Consider the following 20,174-nt stretch of genomic DNA (forward strand, 5'->3'; position numbering starts at 1 on the left):
AGACACAATGACGATGACTAAAGCTTGCCTTGCCTATTACCCTGTAAACTTTATGCAAAAAAAGAACTTTAAATTAGCAATTTATGTTTCTGTTCTCCCCCCTGTTCCGACTGTCAGTTTTTTTAAGTCAAGTGTATGAAAACCAGCATCGATTCACACAAAAGGATGAGATACCTCTTGCTTAATTTTAGCTAAAAGAATCTAGTCTAGATACCTTCTGAGTTTTAACCATCACCAAAACTACAAGCAACTCTGGAAACCAACTCAGCTGGTGATAGCTGGTTATCAGTGCTTTTTTCCCTGCCCCAGGGATTAAAAAGGATTCTAGACGCATAACCAGATGGCAGAAGGTAGGAAAGATAAATTTCATCCAAGATGTTAACAAACAACAGAAAAGTTAAAGAAATAGGGGAATTCTTCAGACAAGCTTACACAAACTCTTACTCAGAAGAGTGACGTTGCTTTGGGTCCCATGCTATCAAAAATGGAATTACTTTTGGGATGTAAGGAATAAGCTATAATCTTTCATGATGCAATTTGAGCATTTCACAAGACTGATACCACCAAGAGCATCACACATCTCTATCAACCACCGCGGTGCTACAGAAACTGGGGCTGGAGTGCACTGGGTTTTGGTGGGCTGGGGACACTCTTCCCCCTCAGCGCCACAGAGCTCCCCTCGCGCTATCAATGCCGGGCTCCGCAGAGGTCGTACAGGGGAGGCTGCAGCAAAAGGTCACCTTGAGGGCTTCTCCTCTGCCGCGCTCTGGGTATGGACTCTGCTCTCTCTATGTAAGCCAACTGTGGTGTTTTGATAAATGAATATCAGCTTTGAAATGAAAAACAGAACAAATCTTGTTTCGTGGTCTTTTTAACTGCAGTTTCTGGTTTTGGTGTGGTGGTGGGAACAGTGGTGGTTCAGGTTTTTTTTCATTTTAAAAAAAATATTATTGAAAAAAAGAAAAATGTAACTAGCTTAAAGCGGTCATGTCATTTAAATTACAAAACAAATTAGTGTGAGGAAAACCACACACCGGGGAGTAACATGGTCTAGACAACCAAGAATGATCTTGGTACATCCCTCTTTTCCCTCACAGTTTGATCTTGGAGCACACACATGCTTAGTTGGTAAGCTCTTGAAAAAAAGGGCTATCTCCTTTGTCATGTTTGTACATATCCCATCCAGTTGGACTTCAAAACTTAGAGCCACAAGCATGGTACCAATCCAAACCAATAGTGATTTAGGGAAGGCAGCAATAAACACCACCTTATTAAATTAAAAAACATGAACTAGACAAACTCATAGAATTGTTCATTCCTAGATATTAAGGGCAGCTTTGCAACAATATGAAAGTATTGTTTTAGTGGCAACTAGCAAAGCCCTACGTGCTGGCATCCTAAAAGTTAGAGGCTGCCTGTGCACAGGATCTTTGGAATATTATGAAAGGGTTACATAAGGGCTCTTCTCAAGTTTGCTGCTAATAAGGATGTTTTGTACTTGCAGGAAAAAGACACAGTGAGGGAAAGGATTACTATTCTGTATTCTTTTGTAAAGTCTGATTAAAAAAATATGGTACACAAAGTTATCCACGCAAACTACACTTACAAGCTGACAAGCATTATTCACTTTGTCAATTAACTAAAGAGAAACTAAGCTTATAAATTTCTAGCAAGCATACAGAAGAAAACCACTTAAGTACTTACTCAGCACTTCCCTAAGCAACTCAATATTTGTTGGGAAACAGAATTTCCTAAGTAATAGAGATTTTCTTGTTACTTAGGAAAATGCAGTTTCCTAAGTAATACTGCATTAATTAAGAAAGTGCTGAAGCGTCAAAAAAGAAAATGAAGCAGGCTCCGACTTTATCATCTCTACTTCTTTTATCAATCCCTAGAAGGAAAGATAGCTTAACTGAACATTCAGCATGTAATATAGTACAGCAACATGGAAGAGACAGTATCTTAATATGAAAAAACTCCATAATGCAGGAATATTACCTATCTGTAATAATGCTTTGGATTTGCAGCACACAGAAAGGCCACTTTTTCATCACAGGCAGCTACAGCAGCAATTCATCTCAGACTAAGATATAAACTTAACACTAATGAAAAAGGAAAACGACATTTGCTGTTACTGATAAGTAACAACTTTACTGATAAGTTTCTATGCTAGGGTTTTCTCTGGATAAAGGCAGCAGGGGAAAGTGTCTCACACCCAAGAGATGAGCAGGGACACATTGTTTATAACCTCAGATTTCAAATAAATAAAGAAGGGTAGAGGTTAGACTAAGAAAATGCAGTGGAATTTTCAACTTGTGTATCAGCCAGTCATAGCTAACAGACATCTGTTTGCTGAGCAAAAAAGTGCATTAATATGCTACTACGTAACCAGCGAGTGCAGTGTTGCAAACAATGCCCTTCAGGTTCTCAGAAATCCTGTTATTAGTATCACCAGTTGTCTGTCACATACAAGTGGCAGCAAGTTAAATTCATCCAAGGCATCTGCTAAGCTCATTACAGTCACCGCCTCGTATCTCTCTAAAGCACAATACTCCAGAAGGATGCTTGAAATTCTATGGGAATTCATGGTTAGCAGTGCTATAATACATAATTTGATTCAAGTTTGGCTTAATTGTTTATCAAAAGCCTACACATTATCAGGGTTAACAGGAGTATCTATCTCACTTAAGGAAATAGGCCCACGCAAGAAATATATTATTTTGTCCTCAGTTTGAGCAGAAAGTCAGTACTCCTCAGCCTTAAACTGTTCACATTCAATCCATAGTAGCATTTATTAAATTTTTATTAATTAATTGATAAAATATTAATCCATAGTAGCACTTATTAGTTTTTAATTATTAATTTCTCCTTTTCCACCTCACCCTATTTTATTTTACACCAATTAAAGCATGTTCTGAATACATACATACTTTTCTTCAAGCTGTATTCACGCAGCGGTCGTTGGTGCGCATATACCAACAAAAAACCCCGTACACACACTACCTCATTATTCCTGAGATGATTATGTACAGTGCCAATTCCCAGTTGGGCCTGGGTAGCGCTTCTGCACACGTTGCTAACATGTGATATGGAAGGGATGCATTCAAGATAAATATGAATTCAGAGCCTCCCGCAGTGATGAACTTTAATTCACGTATGACTCTGGAAGCAGTGAAATCAGGTGTAAACCTGAAAACAAAGTCAAACACATTAGAACTTTCCATATGGACAGACAAAAGTTTGAAATAATTTATATTATTCATAAATTAAAAAAAACACAACCACAGACTACACCGATTACTGCCATAATTGCCAAACATTTATAACAAATAGCCCTAGTAGTACGACTAATAATCATCCACGCAATTAGCCTAAAAATGCTTATGAGCATCTTTCAAATACCTCAAGATGTGTTTGACTAAGTCCATAAACACCTACGCTTAACGCATCTGACACTAGAGTATCCCTGATACCCCTGTGGTGGTTAAACCCCAGCCAGCAACTAACCACATCACCACTATGTTCCCATCTCACCACAAACTGTGACTGCTGCAGAAACACTCGTGAAGTTACACTGGCTACAATATCTCGCACATCCTTTTACAGAACAGAAGCATCTCTCAACTTTTCAGATATTATATTCTGAATAGTTAACTTTACATCAAAGCAATGTTAAAAGATCAGGTTTTGGTGCAGAGATCTTTTACAATAAAAATTGACAGAATTAAACAATCATTATCATTAAGGCAACAGACAAAATGCTCAAGATTAAAATGCTGTGCATTATGGTAACAATCCTTAGTCTAAAGGCTCTTTTCTACATACTGCAATGCACCAAAAACGTTTGTAAATCTCGATCTCATGCACATTCACAACCCAAAGGAAGGAAATGCATAAAAAAGACATATAGTAACGTTATGCCAACTCAGTAACATATACCTTACTGAACAGTAATAAAAGTAATACGATACTCAGTCACAAAAACTTGAAGTTACTTAAAAATCAAATAGTGTTTGCAAAAAGAGAAAAATTTCATGTTTTAAGTTGCACAAAAAAAGCCCCAAACTACGCAAAGCTTAAGTAAGAAACCTCAGAATTTAACCAACAGAAAACTCAGAAACAGAATAAGGTATGGAGAATTCCTAATGTAAAATTCCATTTAAATGTAAGAAAAAAACACTTACAATATGACAATGTCTTTAGAGGCATTGGCACTTAGTGCAAACTCATGACAGTTAACTACTTTAAATCCATATCCTTCACATGTATAGCCACTGATTTCCATAGTTTTCACGTTAATCTGCAGCTGCCCCGTATTTTCCACTTTAAATGTTCTTCTCAGTGTGAAATTCGGTTCTTTGTATTTCATTTCTAGAAATAAACAGCAGAAAGTGGTTAGTGTTATGCTAAACAGATCTCCTTCACTATATTCATGTTCTATGGTAGAAGAGAGCTCTGTCAGTATAATAGCAGAAAACGGGACTAGTGAGGCCCATGGAAATATTTACATAACCTGCAGAAACAGATCTCTGAAGCCAGATTCTCATCACTGTCAAGGTAGGGCACTTGTACAATTCCAGAGCACTCTTAACTCATCAGGGAAAAAACACAGACCCCAAACCTCTGACTGCACTGCTGCCTCACAAAAAAGAAAAGCATCCAAGCTGTAAAGTTCTTCGATGCACTGCTTAGTGTTGTGGTAGTCTGTGAAAAGTTCCAGCATGAAGAGAATTAAAGCTTATTTTCTGTGTCTTAAAAATAAAACAAAAATAAAATCCAGAGCTGAGCTACACGTACCTTATTAGCGAAAAAAACCCAAAGCAAACCAAAAATCCCTAACCCACAACACGTAAGACTAAGCTTTACTAAGCTTTCTTAGTCATCCCTTGAAAAAAGCAGAATAATCTCAGATAATAATTAACATGGCACCTTACAAACATGTCTGGAAATCTGCAAAGTAACAAAGCAGATTTTAATACCAAATACAACAAAACCTCTTTTACCACTTCCTTTGGTAATACAGGTAACTCTTAGCTCTTCGCTGGGAAGCAAGCCTGGGGCTGCAGAGCAGAAAACTTCTCACCCCAGAGTAGAAGCTGGCTGGGATTTAGTTTTCATCAAGGAACATGCCCTGCCTTTTTCCCTGTTGGCTATATGCATACAGATTCCAAGGGTGTGAGGGAAAAGAAATATATATAGAAAGTTGCATCTCTGATCCAATTTGACTTAAATTTAGGAAGTAGAGATTATCCCAGTATATTTACCAGGATCTTTACCTCCTCTATCCTGAATTTTAGTAGATGAAGGGCTTTTGTTTCATCTTTCCTAATTTTCACATGAAAATGAAAAAGGTAAAATATTTCATTTTCTGCCTAAATGAAGAAGCGATTCTAATGTACTTAAAATAATTAAATATCTGGGACTCTAGAACAGGGGAAAAAAATTTTTCCACACATTTCAAATTGTGCATGCAAAACGTAATTTCTTTTCTGTTCAGCATAGTAGCTCAAGACGTACTCACTTTCTGAACAGTCTTTTAATAATGCTTCTGTGATTTTAAAGCGTAAAGAACTTCCTGCACCAGGAGGTTTGCCTGCAACCTTCAAGCTCTCAGTCGTTCCTTGTCCTTGTACCATTATGGCATCTATTACAGTCAAATTATTTCTGTGTACAAAGAAAAAAGGGGAACATTCATAAAAGGATTACGCAGTCTATTGCTCCTGCAAGCTTCTCTATAGACCATAAAGTTATATCCCAAATCTGGAAGACAAAAATGTAAGCAGTTCCACAGATAATTCCCCACAACATGGAAGTCAATAGTGGGGATCTCAAACATAGTGCCTTCCAAGACAAAAACTTAAGAAATTACAACACAGCATGCAAATAAAAAAACCCAGTGAAGTACTAGCTAGAATTTATATTTCATCACCATATTAATGTATCACACCTCATACAAAAGTGAAATAGAGCTCTTTACTAGAAAGATTGAACTTGCATTGCAGCGTGATCTTGCAAATGGCATCTATAACTAGTGTCCCTACTTTCAAGATAGTATAGCATGTATTTAAGAATTCAAGTCTCCAAGCACTGGTGGATGAAAAGCTGGACATGACCCAACAGTGTGCACTTGCAGCCCAGAAAGCCAAGCACATCCTGGGCTGCATCAGAAGAAACGTGGCCAGCAGGTCAAGGGAGGTGATTCTGCCCCTCTACTCCTCTCTCGTGAGACTCCACCTGAGTACTGATCCAGCTCTGGAGGCCCCACCATAAGAAGGACGTGGACCTGTTGGAGTGGGTCCAGAGGAGGGCCACGAAGATGATGAGAGGGCTGGAGCACCTATGCTATGAAGAAAGGCTGAGAGAGTTGGGGTTGTTCAGCCTGGAGAAGACAAGGCTCCGGGGAGACCTTATAGCAGCCTGCCAGTACTTGAGCCTGGCAACTTGATCAGGCTCTCAGCAACCTGATCTAGTTGAAGATGTCCCTGTTCATTTTTGGGGTGGACTAGATGACCTTTAGATGTCCCTTCCAACTCAAACTAGTCTGTGATTCTATCATAAGTATAACAATATATTAGGAAGTATGTACGGAATACTGTTTAACTATTGCAAAACATATCACAATTGCATTTCAATTAAATCTTTCTCCAGACACATATGATTCTACAATTACTCTTGTAAAAGCAATAGTTTCTAATTGACAGCTGATCACAAGTACAATCTTGTATATAAATAAAAAACATCAGAAAAAACTCACACTCATTTTGGAAATATCTATCATACCTGATAACAATTAACGATGAAACAGTTTTATTAAAAACTGGAGTGAACTTTACTTTGACAGACTTTCTCTCACCAGGTTTTAATATTAGGCTTAAAACCGAATGACGAGCCAGGCCCTTTGTAAGTCCTACAGTGCTCTGTAGTGGCTGGACCTTAAAAGAGTGGGGAAAACAAAGTAACACTTTTGAAATAGGAAATTTTTACATATATTCGATAGAAATGATATTACTTTAGTGAGAAAACAGGTTTGTCATAACGAAGTGTACTACCCAATGACATATACTGGGTTTTTTTTAACCAAAAAGTCCGATAGCACAAGAATTTCCCCACTTCGTGAACCATCTGTGTTTATTAAGAAGCAGACAAAAGATAGCAAGACAGAACTGAGCTAAACTACACACATGTGGATCTGGTAAAACTCCAGTAGATGAAAGAGTTAAGAAATTCTTCAGTGCGTATTTTAAACTCTAAATTAGCATTAAACTATTATGTAACATTTTTTACCCTCAAAATATTCCATTGTTAAAACATTCTTAGAATATCTAAAGGGGAAAAAGCAAACTTAAAAGAAGAACTATTGAAAAAAAGTGTATTTTGCTAAGTTTGCCTTTAGATAATGTGCAAGCATCCAATTGCTAATCTACAGCAAACTGCAAATGAAGGGGAAAAGGTGTATATATCAGGTGAGAAAAAGTGTTCGGGATGTGGCATGCTCTATATGAAAAAGCACACACTTAAGGTTGTCCACTCAAATCCTTTAAAATAAAGAACAAAGCAATGGAAAACTCAATACTTTACTAATTTTAAAACTAGCAATTGCTACACTGAAGAAAAGAATGCTGTATCAGTAAGAGAATGAATAAATGCAGTTTTTCTGAAACTTCTACAATCCTACTGTTTTTAATTATTACATTTGAAGAAATACTATTTTTCCCATTTCCTTGAAAATATCTAATAGAAGCACCACATTTTTTACAGATATTAATACCTAAACTTGAAGAAACGTACGACTGAACTCTTATTAAAACATTAAAATATCTAAATTTAAAAATCTAAAGAACATATGGAAATACTTACGCAATTTCTGAAGACCTGGAACTCCAGAGTCCTCAGATTGAAATTAGCTGGCTTACTCAAATTAAACCTGAAACAGACATGAAATTTTTTTTCTCCCCCCAGATCAGGGAAGATAACAACATACTTGCATTTATGGATTTTAGCACAAACCAAGAACTTATGACAGGACTCAAATAATATGCAGCTGAAAGGATCATTTGATTTTTCTTATTTCCCCCCCTCATACATCAAGTTAAGGAAGAAATGTAAACATCATATTAGCCTAGAAAAAATACAGATGCGCATTCAATGGCAATCAGCCTAGATTCAGTTCTCAACTGGCCTAATGATTCAAATTCTAGAAGTGGCCAGCGCTGTAATTTCCACCACAGCTCCCAAATACTGCATGCATTTTTTGTAAAATGCATTTTGCTGCGGAGTGAGAATGCCCTCAGCACTCTAAAACAATACTTACCGTTCTAACATTTTATCAACAAAGGTGGATGGGTTAGAATACAGAGCTACAGGGAGGAACTGAACATACACAGGAACGTCAGCTGGATTTTCTAGAAAAATTTCTTCTTCCTATTCAGAAACACAATTGTTTTAGAATTTTACATTGAGATAAATGCAATTAGTAATACTTATTAAAATGTAGCCCATACAAAATTATACTATCAACAAAATAACTCACCGATGAGCTGTTTGTATTGGTAAGAGGGAAGCTTAGATGGCGTGGTGAACTAAGTATGGAAGGCCAGGACATTTCGGCTGTAATTTTCAACCTGACGTCCTTCTGAAGATCTGTGTCTACTTCAAATACAGCATTCAGTCTGGAGAAACAGTTGTAAAACTTACTTTACAGGAGTAAAACAGGAAAAGCCTGGAAAAAGCAGAGGGCTTAGAAGCGCCCTGAAAACAACATCAGTCTGAGAAATATCACAGTATATTATATTTATATGCAATTAAAAAACCCCATTGAGCTCTGCCTATACATACTGCTATTAAAAACCACAACAGAAACAACCAAAACATGCTATAGGAGACCAACCCAAAGAGTCTAAAGATGTTCTCCATTAAGTATTGTTGTTAACATCCATCCGTTCCAAGTTCTGTTATGGCCTATTTATGGATAAATGTGAGCAGAAAAATGTGGCAGAACTTATGTACTGCATCACACATCTTTTGGTATTCACATTTCTCTTAAAAATCACTGCTTTCTGGACAGTGAAACACAAACTTTATCTTTCATTAGGAAGTGCCTAGCTCTTACCATTGTAGAAACAAGTTTTGAGAATATAACCAAAATTCGGATTGGTAAGAAAACCAACCCAAAAATATATTTGATGATTTGCAAAGGTATAAACAGTAGAAAGGAGAAATATCCATCCTGCTACAGTCTGTTTCCAATATAACATCCAGACATCCACTATCCAGAAAACGTATTGTGCCTGCACACGTGTAATGCACATGTACTGTACTCTCGCTGCAACGGATACATGGATTGCGTGCCTATACTCCTGTCTAACAAACCTAAAGCAAATCTGGACTAGTCACACTTGGTGCCAGCTACTCTATTTCCATCAGTGAATGAAATTCTTTGCAACAGACTTGATTCCTGTTGTCTTACAAGCTCTCCACCATGAGCTGAAACAAGACTAACAGCATTGAGCTCTCCAGTCAGCAGAACAGACGAAAGGCTAGACTTCAGACCTAGAGAAGGATTTTGGAGGGACTCCAAATGCCCAAGTCAGAACCCCTTTGTATTAAGAAGGAGCAGTTTCTCTTTTGCTGAATGCTACCTTGGATAGGCTGGTTAATTTTAACTCTCTAAAAACATTACATATTCTAGACTGTATATTATATTAAATAATATTAAAGCATTGTATGTTCTAGCTAGAACTGCTACTTACTCAGAAGTAGTTTTTAACAGAATTTTCCTTTATTGTCCTCTTACTGTAAGTGATAGGACATTCTCGACAGTTACTGATGTGGCTAGATATTCTGTTTAGATCAAATTTTTTCAGGAGTTATTAATACATCAACATTATAATAAAAAGAGATAAAGGAGGTATGCTTTTATTACTGTGTTTAGCTACATACAGTCATTTTGTTTCTCCACAAATACGCACATCTTTTTTGAAATGGTAGTCTGGATGCTATCACTACAAAAAACACGTGCACTTGCTGTTAATGCTAACTTACGTCTCTTCAAGATTAAAATCACTTTATATATGAGAAGGCAGATGTTTAAAAGGTATAACAGCCTACAGACTTTGACTTTTTCTAAATATTAAATAGCAATCATTAATCACCTTCTATTTAGCAAATCTCAAGGAAAAATACTAGAGAATTCCATAATTCGCTGAAATGCAATAGTCTCAGAATAGTAACAATAGAAAGTCTTATTAAATCTTGGGGGGTATTGAGGTTGATACTTTAAAACAGATTAAGCAGGGATACTGCACAAACAGTATAATCTGTTTTCGGAAATTTTTGCAGAGTACAGACCGTCTTAATGTTGCCATGTTTTCAAGAACCGTAGCAGACTCCAGAGAACAGTAACTTTCAGTGTTGTGTTTGACTTGAGGAAACTATTACCGTTTTTTAACTTTTAAAATGTTTTCTTTAAATGTTTTGCGGAGAAGGCCAAGTAACTCCTTGGCCCCCTCTACAAGAGCACTGCAATATTAAGAAACCTTGTATTTTGTAAGAGCACACAACACAGAATTATCCAGTGATTTAAAGCCTGAGAAAGTAATAGGGATAAAATACTTACCTATGGCTTGAGTTCTCTTTTATTTCTGTCCATTCTTTGAATAAGTTCTCATGCAAATCCCAGTCAGAATCCCATGCATCTTCTTGCATTGCTACGCTGTGCTGAGCTTTAGATTCCGCTTTAAGAAATAATGTGGTTTTTAAACTCTTCGAGTAAAATTGTTGCTTAAGGAGAAACTTTTTTTTTTTATAGATTTTAATTATAAAGTTGAATGTTACTTACATTTAGACAGAAAAGGCAATCCTACATAACAATGATCTCCACATTGTAAACCAGGATCAAAATAAATATTTGCAATCTGCAAAACAGAGAAGAGCATATCAATTAAGAAAGAGCACAGTAAGTCTAATGACCAGAGAAAAAAGAAAGAACATTTATGATGACCACAGAAACTTAGCATATGCTATATATAATAGAGAACTTGTAAACATGTAGAAATGAGGCACAAACAAACCTTTGATTTTTTTCCTGGCTCTAAATCTTCTTTATTACTTCTTAGCCTCTTATAATAAAACCTTACATCTTCTGACAGCGAGCGTATGTGTTGTATTTTCACTTTCTGAGAAAAGGAGTTCATAACGTTCAGGCTCTGGTGAACTACTTTCCCCTAAAAAAAAAACAAAAGGATGAAACAAGTCTGCAGGATATGCATTTTCCCTAGCATATGTATTTATTTATGCAGGCTGGCAAAGACCACATCAGAGATGAAATGTTACATTGAGATTTTTAACTATGCTATCTTAAAAAAATGCTACTTGTAACACTTCAAGTTCCTGTGAAGTTGTATTCTTTCCTCCATCTGCTTTCAAACACAGTTCATTCCCCTTTCAAAATTAAGTACACCTTTATTTTGTTATCCCCGCCCTCTACTCTGCCCTGGTGAGGACACATCTGGAGTACTCTGTGTAGTTCTGGGCTCCCCAGTTCAAGAAAGACAAGGAACTACTGGAATGAGTCCAGCAGAGGGCTACAAAGATGATCAAGGGTCTGGAGCACCTCTCTCATGAGGAAAGGCTGAGAGACCTGGGTCTGTTTAGCCTGGAGAAGACTGAGAGAGGAGCTCATCAATGCTTATCAATATCTAAAGGGCAGGTGTCAAGAGAATGGGGCCAGGCTCTTCTCAGTGGTGCCCAGTGACAGAACAAGGGGCAACAGGCACAAGCTGGAACACAGGAAGTTCCATCTCAACATGAGGGAAAACTTCTTTACTTTGAGGGTGACAGAGCACTCGAACAGGCTGCCCAGAGACATATTCTGAAGATATTCAAAACCTGCCTGGACGTGTTCCTGTGCAACCTGCTCTAGGTGACCCTGCTCTGGCAGGGGGGTTGGACTAGATGATCTCCAGAGGTCCGTTCCAACCCCTACCATCCTGTGATTCTGTGATTAAGTGTCTTGAAGAGCTAGGACAACAGTTCTGCTTCATCAAATCATGTTGAAAGAGCACCAGAGGAGGAAAGGCAAGAGGAATCTTCAGCTTTCTAAAGGGGAAACTTCCCCTTTACAAAAGGGGAACAAGCTTCTTGCAAGAGATCTAGTACATAGTTGCTAGTAATTAGAAAGAACCTGAAAGGAACAGTGGAGTGAAGGTGCAGATTACAAACACTACAGGTGATAGCGGGCATTTAAAAACACAGGTACAACCCTCCTTCCCACCCCCAACGAAATTAAGACACCAGTTACTAAAATTGTAGCATCTAAAACGAAAAGAGTGCATGTTTTTCCCCCCCACACCTTTACACCCTGCTTCCTCTTCTGAGACAAACGTTATTTTACCTTTTAAGCACAGAACATGTAGTTTAATTGTTTGTCACGATCAGAATGATTACAATGCTCAAGCTCTCCCCCTGCCCTCACTTGTAAATGAGTGATTCTGTGGCCATATTTTTCACCTTATCTCAAAACCCAACCCTGAAAATTATAGAATAAACGATAAATAAAAACCAAAACAAACAAACAAGCAAGCACAACTCAGGACTGGTGACAAGATTTCAGATTTATATAAAACAAATAAATACAAGCAAATTTAAATACCCAATAATATCTTCTAATGAACATAGCCAGAGCTTTTCATGTTCCCCTTAAATCAACACTTTCAGATTTTTTAAAATTTCTCTACAGTAAAGACTGAAGTTGAGAGATGCGCTTTTGCAGGCTCAAAATTTGACTGTGGCCTCAGGAAATAGTCACATGCTATAAGAGTAGCAACTGCAGAGGGAAAGAAACCACAAGAATAAATCTCTAAACAGCACAGTTGTGTTAAACTGAATAGGAGGTAAGTCTCAGCTTCATCCGTGGAATCCTCTGAGTAATAAACTGCCATCAATTGGGCAAGACAAAGGTTTGTTAAACTCAGTAGAACAGGTGGACAGTATTTTACTAAGACCCTTACACAGCATTTAGACATGAAACAAAGAGATAAGGGAAGAAGTCTCTACCTATCAGGAATCGGAAAAACAGAACAGTGCTATTTAGCATACAGGTCCTCATCCCTTGATCAGAGAAGAGTTGAGAGGTGGCACTGTGAGCTAAAAATGTCACTATGAAGCAGAAATCAACACAGCTAAGAGCTGTTTAAATCAAGATGCTGATCTTTACAAGGCCTGTGTACACTGTTAGTGTATTGCTGACAAACTCGGCCAGAATACAAGAAATCAGACTTAGGTGCAAACGCACTAAAATTATAAATAGAGACAGACAGCACCAGGAACCGAGCAACTGCAGGAGAATTATATCGTAAGTATGAACTGAAAAGCAAGTGTTACTGAAATTGTAGCGTCTAGTAACTCCTGGATGTTCTAGCTGTCAAATTTTTCTACCAAACACTGAAACAAGAAGAACTGATGCTATTTTAGGCTTATTTTCATAAGTAATGGAGGCATTACAGAACAAGTAGATGCAAGACTATAATGAATTCAGTGATCACAAGTTTAGTTTGAAATGAATACAAGAAAAAAGAAAAGTAAGTCTGCTGTCAATGTTCTCAAATATCAGAAGAGCTAAGTGATCAACTAACACAAGTAATAAGCGAAGCTGACTGCTCTGAAAAGCTTGGGGCTTGAACACAGAAAAGAGTCTGAAATCTTGTCAAAGGTGATAATTACATCTGAATCTATACTCACAAATAAAATGCAGGAGGCCAAAGGTCCCCTGAATGAATAATTATGTGAAAACATCACTAGAAAAGTGCATGAAGCCAATAAAAATCACAACAGTCTGAGGATGAGAAAGAATGATGACATCCTTAGAGGCTGAGAAACACAGGTGCCACCAGAAGTAGTACCTGCCAAAACAAAACAAAGGCAAAAAAAAAAAATAAAAAATGAAGCTGACCAAGGCCTTGGGTCTAAGATACAATGATAAGCTCTTTAGCCATTCCAGTTAGAACAAAATAAAGGGAGATTTAAAAAAAAATAAATATTACTTTTTGTGGCCCAAAATAGAACAAAATATTTTCACGTGGTATCAAGAGGGACAATGACCTTGCCAAGGAATTAGGATATATAAATTAGGATACAGAATACAGAAATTGCTTTATCTTTCATGAAAGAAAGGGAAACGGACCTTTAAGTTTTTTCAGTTTATCACAGGCTCATGAAGCAGTTCATAGATGGAGTTACAGATATGGTAGTCAGTGTAATAAATAGCCATATAATGGTGAGGCCATACAGTCAAATAGGAAACACAGACCCTAAAGACAAAAAAATAACAAGTGATCTTTGCAGTTGTAGGCATGACCGTTTGACCTCAAGAGTAGCAAAAGACTTCAGAACAATCTGTGAAGTAGGAGATCAGAAGGGAGATGGAATGGATAATGGGGCAAATGTAGCAATGATTTACTGAAGTCCTGCAGACTGACCTATCTTCCTCTGAAAAGACGTATTGCACTACTTTTTCAAAAAATTATCATTTCTCTACTAGACGTGAGGTGAAGTATCAGTGAGAAATTACTATTTAAGACTACACAAATTGTAAGATAAGCAGGAGATACTAAGGAGCTATTGGATGAAAAGGTGAGAACAGGCAGTACTCTATGACAGATTGAGACTATGCAGGACAGACAAGGAAACAAAAACTGTTTTCACCAACATGCATGGAGTTAGTTTCATCCTTTCAGAAAACTGCCACCTCTATCTCCTTTTGCAGCTTCCCCCCTCCCAGATTTCAATCTCTCTCCCTGTGATTTTCCATCATATTACATTCCCACTGATCAGAAAGTCACAAAGTTCAGACTTCAATGAAATACTAATTGCAAAGTCAATATGCCTTGACTGCCCATGCTTCTATGGTTATGCTGAATGCCAAGTGAGAAGAAAGTATTATCTGCTTAATAGCTTGCTGCTTGAGTCTGTAGCCTTGAGCAAAGCAGCTGCTTTCAGCACTCCCTGAATAAACACTACTGCCAGAGCAGGGATGAAAACAGCCATTACTTGCAGAGAGATATAGACCCACACAGCTTTCTTGCTTTACTGTTTGTGTACTCCACCATGTACCCTCGAGAAGATCCACTTTCAGTGTGGAAACAATACAATAATGCTCCACAGAGATCAAGGACTTCTTCTACTGAAACGTCAGTTCGTTAGCTGACTTCGTTGTCTGTGGCATTATACTTCAGGAATTTGAAAAATGCATTTCAGCAATTTCACCTCTCTCTTACTCTTGGTGCTAATGGACATGAATGGTAATAACCAAGTGACCACAGCCACGTTATAATGAAGCTGCAAAGAATCAAGTTTGGGATCATGTCAGTATTCCAAGATTCCATTCAAGTGGGAAGTAGAGATGATGCTTGGAACATACAGGGGAAAAAGCTGAATCATTAACAGTTTGGTAGCACAACCTCTCCAGCAATTTGACATGCAACAATTCAACGTTTCTCTTGAAAAGCACAGATAAATAAAAAAACCAGCAAATTTAATGCTATGACACAACTCTCTTACCGGAAAAGAAGGTGGAAGAAAAACATGTTTTGGGGAGCAAGTCAACGAGCCTACAGCAATCACTGCCTTCACTGGTATAGTTAAAATCTGGAGGGGGGGGAAAAAAAAACAAAACAAACCACAAAAAAACCCAAGAAAAGATCAGAAAAAAAATACTCAAATTTCATCCTTCAAATGTCTCTTCCACTTTTAAATTGCATAGAATAACAAAACCCTGAAATTCTACAATTAATGTAGTGTAGGTTTATATACACATTTAAATCACGGAGACATGAATTAAGATTTCAACTCATTATCACATTCAGAACAGTCACTCCATATTGTCAGGAAGCACACCTTTGCTCAATCAAACTTAGCACTACTCTACACGGAACACAAAAGCACAGTTAAAATACAATCTCTCCTACGGAGCATTATGTAGGTCTCACTTGAATGGGGCTTACTTTGTTGGAAAACAGGAGGATAACATCTTTAAAGTAAATGAGTATGAGGGAAAAGGATATACTGAACTTCTTAAAAACCATGAGAGGTCATGGTAAGACCTCAAGATAGATGTAGACTTAGAAAAAAGAGCATGGAAGGGATGGCAATGAGATCCTTTCTGTGTAGTATTAAAGCTACCAACACAAGTAGAATAACTTGTAAGAACAAGCAAAAAAATAAAATGCTTCAGATTCTCTAACTGAAGGGTCACATACATGTATGGACATATTAAAAAAAGCTTAAAATCTCAGTTACTTGGCAGAAATGAGGAATATCCCATTTTCTGTAGCTTCATTAGAACCACACAACAAGCTATATAGTTTCCTGACTTCATAAGCACAGTGTGTCACTTTTTTTTTTTACATATATCACCCAAAGATATTAAATACAGATTCCATTATGTATTAGAATCTCTCTCTTCAAAATAATTTATTAACGGGAAAGGCATATCAAGTTGAGAATTAACTGGTTGTTCTTCTCTCCCTTACTAATCTTGGTGTAAGAACTCTGTTCATGAACTGGCAACAAACTGGAATTTCTCCAAAATGACTTTCATATTGGGTTTTGACAAAAAACCTCTGAAATTATAGCTCAATTTCAGTTAACTGATAAGGTACCAAAAAGCACATTGTCAGCATGTGTTATGACAAAAGATCCATGCATTGATGCTTTGAGGATGCATCATGTCATTGAAGAACCAATACCTCAAAGCATTAGGTCAGATTTGAATAGGTATTTCTGAAAGCCAGAGAAAATCATAATGAAAGTCATTATTCTTTCCTTCAGAAAAGACACAGCATAAGTTGCATTACTGTCATTTGATGCAGGGTTAACTTGCAGAAATAACCTCCAGAGGTTCTTTCGAACCTCAACTTCTTCTCAATATTGCAATCTGTCCACTAATACAATTCTTAAAACGTCACAACTTTAAAATAGAACATATAATTTGGGCAACACCATGAATATACAATAAATATACCTCATAATCTGTCGTGATTTGTACAGCTCCATCATGAATTCCTTCAAGTTCTTTCGCTGTTAGTTTTACTCTAAACACAGCATAATATCCTGATGCTAGTATCACCTGTAAATGGTAGAAAAAGTGTCATCCATTGTATTCCACTAAATGGAAAGAAATTTCACTAAAAAAAACCCCATACCCAACATCCTATTATTTCTTTAAACTGTTTAAAATCCATATGAAACAACTGTCAGTGGTAAAAAGAAAAATTCAAACGCAGAAGTTACTAACACAAAAATTATAAATTCCACTCTTCCCAGATAAATAATAAGTACCATCTAAGAGCACAGAGGTTACTGTTTCTGAAGTTTTCCCTTTCAAAATCTAACCAATCTGAACACAATACTGCTTCTCAAAATAAATTTTAAAAATTCTACATGCTTTATCATACTCAAAGTCATCCAAAATTAAGAATTCTCATCCCTCCTCCCCCCTGCTAAAATGAAACTACAAGAAGCTGCGCAGATTTGTCTCTTTTTTCCACCTCCTAAATCTAGCTTTAAGCAATGGATTCAAAGGATTACTTACTGAAGACTGATCGGACGCACTGGCATTTTGTAGTTCGTGGTGGTTTGCAATTATTGTTGTTCTGTTTCCCTTTTCAGTTGTTAGAAGTTCTATGGCCAAACCATCCCCTATAATATGCCAACTTTTTATAGCCAGCTTAAAAAGAACAAAAGGTACTGTTTTCAGTAACAACACTGACATAAAATTTTTAAAAGGCAAACTAAAAATAAATCCACCCTTACCTCTATTGGATTGCTGTTGATGACTGCAAATAAAATGCTGGTAGCTTCTGTTGCACTCAATATGCCAAAATCTATAAATCGTTCCTCAGTTTTTGGAGGCAGTACAAAGTACTAGAAAGATTGATAAAGGTATTTTAGCATAAGTTAAATATAAAATGTGCTCAAACTCTAAGCTCATTAACAAATGCATTAATAAGTTTAATACAGCAGTACTGTGACAATCTCAAAATTCTATACATCTTCTATGTAAATCTAAAGGGAACAAAAAAATAAATTTTCATCAGTAGCCGAAGCTGTTTAAGGAACAAACCGGTAAAATCATTTTGAAGTTAAAAAAGTCCTCCCATACAAGTAGAATAAAGAATTAAAAACAGTCCTATGAAATATGCCTGTAATTAGACTAAAGTAGCTAAAAAAAGGAAAATACTTACATCTAAAAATCCTGTGTATGCTCGGACAGGGAGGTGAAATTTAGAAGCATTTGTGATAAGTAAAATATTATTATCTATATGAACAGATGACGTGGAAGGCATAAAATGAAGTGTAAAAATATATCTGGATTCATTAGGCGGAATTAAGACTGGCTTACTGAAGTTCTGGACCTAGATCAGTGAACAATGAAGATCAATGTTACAATTTAATAAAGTGCAGCGCATTTAAACATTTACTATTAGGCAAAAACGTTCACTGAAGTGGGGCTTACTTTAAACATTGGTTTTGCTTCTTCTGGTAACACAACATCATGTATAAGGACTGCAAAACTGAATGTGTTTGTTAGGTAGATCAGTCTTTCCACGGAATCAGCAGCACTGTCACGGATGTGGAAGAGTGTGGCAGCATGATCAAACCCTAAATATCTATTAAAAGAAAACAGCATGAGAAAAATAAAGACTTTCCTCAAACATAGTGTTTTTCTTACAGACAAGACTAGAATTCATTCAATCCCACAGCAAAAAAGGTACACACCCTCACTGCATGCTGAAACTTTATTATTAGCACTACAGGGACATTGATAACTCAGTAATTCAAATGAGGAAATAAAATATGTGAATCAGCATACTAGGAGGACTAAAAGGAAGCGTTGAAGTATTAAGATAGTTTGCAAATCAGGCATATTCCTTATCAACGAAACCATGAGTCTGCAGCACAAAAGTTCTGATAGGTAAGGTTTAGTTTGGTTGCCTTTAAAATACTCTGTCAGTTCTGCTGATAAAGTAGCATCTCATTTCAACAATAATTTTAAATTCAACTGGGCCATACTTTGTAAATAAATAAAAAATAAGGAAGCACTGACAGTTGTTCCAAAATTTTTGCTTAAAAACAAAAATATTTTCTCCACCCATACTTCATAAAGTGATAGAACAGCAAATGCAAAACTGGAAAAATTTCCAACACTGCATTTAAAAAACGTCTTCAACTGCTCTGAAAAACAACTCGCCAAGGTCACTTTGAACCCACGCCTTGAAACCAGCTTATGCATTACTAGAACTACCTCATTTACTAGCATAAAACCAGAAAAATTCAAACAAGTAACTGTAGTTCTAAATGAGCTCCAGATTCAGAAAACTTGGGTATCACCTCTTTATATCCCCTCTCCCCCTAAAAAGGCTAAATTCCTTGCTACATCAGCTCATTTACAGCATTTAGTTTTTGAGCTTGTTCAATTACTGTACGCTTACCCATCCAACACTTCTGCTTGATATGGTATTTCAAGTTTGGAGTAGCTCTTCTCTTTTGCTTTAACAGTTATTTTCCCAGAAGACTGTGATGCTTTTTTTGCTTTTGATGCTGTACACACAAGAATATAAGTTTGTTAAAGCAGACAAAAAGAAATAAGAAAAAAATCCATTAGGTTAGACTAGCATGAGTGGAAGAATAAAAGCACAGAGCTAGGCCAGAGAAGAATATCACTTAAGAGAAAAATGTATCTTAAGGAAATTTCAATAAGCAACTGACATGGAATAAGTCTAGGAAGTAAGAGATATGAGTTCTGAATTCCTCCCTCTTAACACCGGTTAGTCGACCTGAGTGAGTTAGTAAGCTTATCTATGGTAGGGAAGCCTGCTTGTTCCTGTCAAATAAATAACTTGGACGTGTCCAGAGGATAATGCAGATCGTAGTGAATTCCCCACTTCAGACTATGGAATACACTTATCCCCCCGCTAACAGGACAAAAACTTGAGATGGCTGGGCTCCTCACTTCAAACTACCAGTTGAGCAGGACTTTGGGCCAGGAACACAGCACCTTTTTAATAATGAAGAAATCAAAGACATGCTAAACTTTAGCGAAACTGAATCAGAATCCATGTAAGAACCCAAACTACACAAGCACCAAGAATGACGCTCGCAGGCATGCTCCAAGATCA

General features: G+C 36.9%; 1 protein-coding gene across 1 annotated transcript in view; it reads right to left on the reverse strand.

Annotated features, from left to right (window-relative positions):
- Positions 1-20,174, reverse strand: part of TMEM131 (transmembrane protein 131) — a 107,433-nt gene that overhangs the window by 18,233 nt on the left and 69,026 nt on the right. The window contains exons 13-29 of the mRNA XM_063339884.1: positions 19,488-19,596; positions 18,512-18,665; positions 18,240-18,410; positions 17,809-17,919; positions 17,588-17,722; positions 17,018-17,122; positions 15,556-15,642; positions 11,070-11,222; positions 10,838-10,913; positions 10,616-10,733; positions 8,531-8,669; positions 8,312-8,421; positions 7,858-7,924; positions 6,781-6,932; positions 5,522-5,664; positions 4,185-4,371; positions 3,004-3,189 (exon numbers count right to left, since the gene is read on the reverse strand). Coding sequence (XP_063195954.1) covers positions 3,004-3,189; positions 4,185-4,371; positions 5,522-5,664; positions 6,781-6,932; positions 7,858-7,924; positions 8,312-8,421; positions 8,531-8,669; positions 10,616-10,733; positions 10,838-10,913; positions 11,070-11,222; positions 15,556-15,642; positions 17,018-17,122; positions 17,588-17,722; positions 17,809-17,919; positions 18,240-18,410; positions 18,512-18,665; positions 19,488-19,596 — 2,203 coding nt within the window. The remainder of the gene's footprint in view (positions 1-3,003; positions 3,190-4,184; positions 4,372-5,521; positions 5,665-6,780; positions 6,933-7,857; positions 7,925-8,311; positions 8,422-8,530; positions 8,670-10,615; positions 10,734-10,837; positions 10,914-11,069; positions 11,223-15,555; positions 15,643-17,017; positions 17,123-17,587; positions 17,723-17,808; positions 17,920-18,239; positions 18,411-18,511; positions 18,666-19,487; positions 19,597-20,174) is intronic.

This window comes from Chroicocephalus ridibundus, chromosome 1 (genome assembly GCF_963924245.1).
Source record: "Chroicocephalus ridibundus chromosome 1, bChrRid1.1, whole genome shotgun sequence".
NCBI lineage: Eukaryota > Metazoa > Chordata > Aves > Charadriiformes > Laridae > Chroicocephalus > Chroicocephalus ridibundus.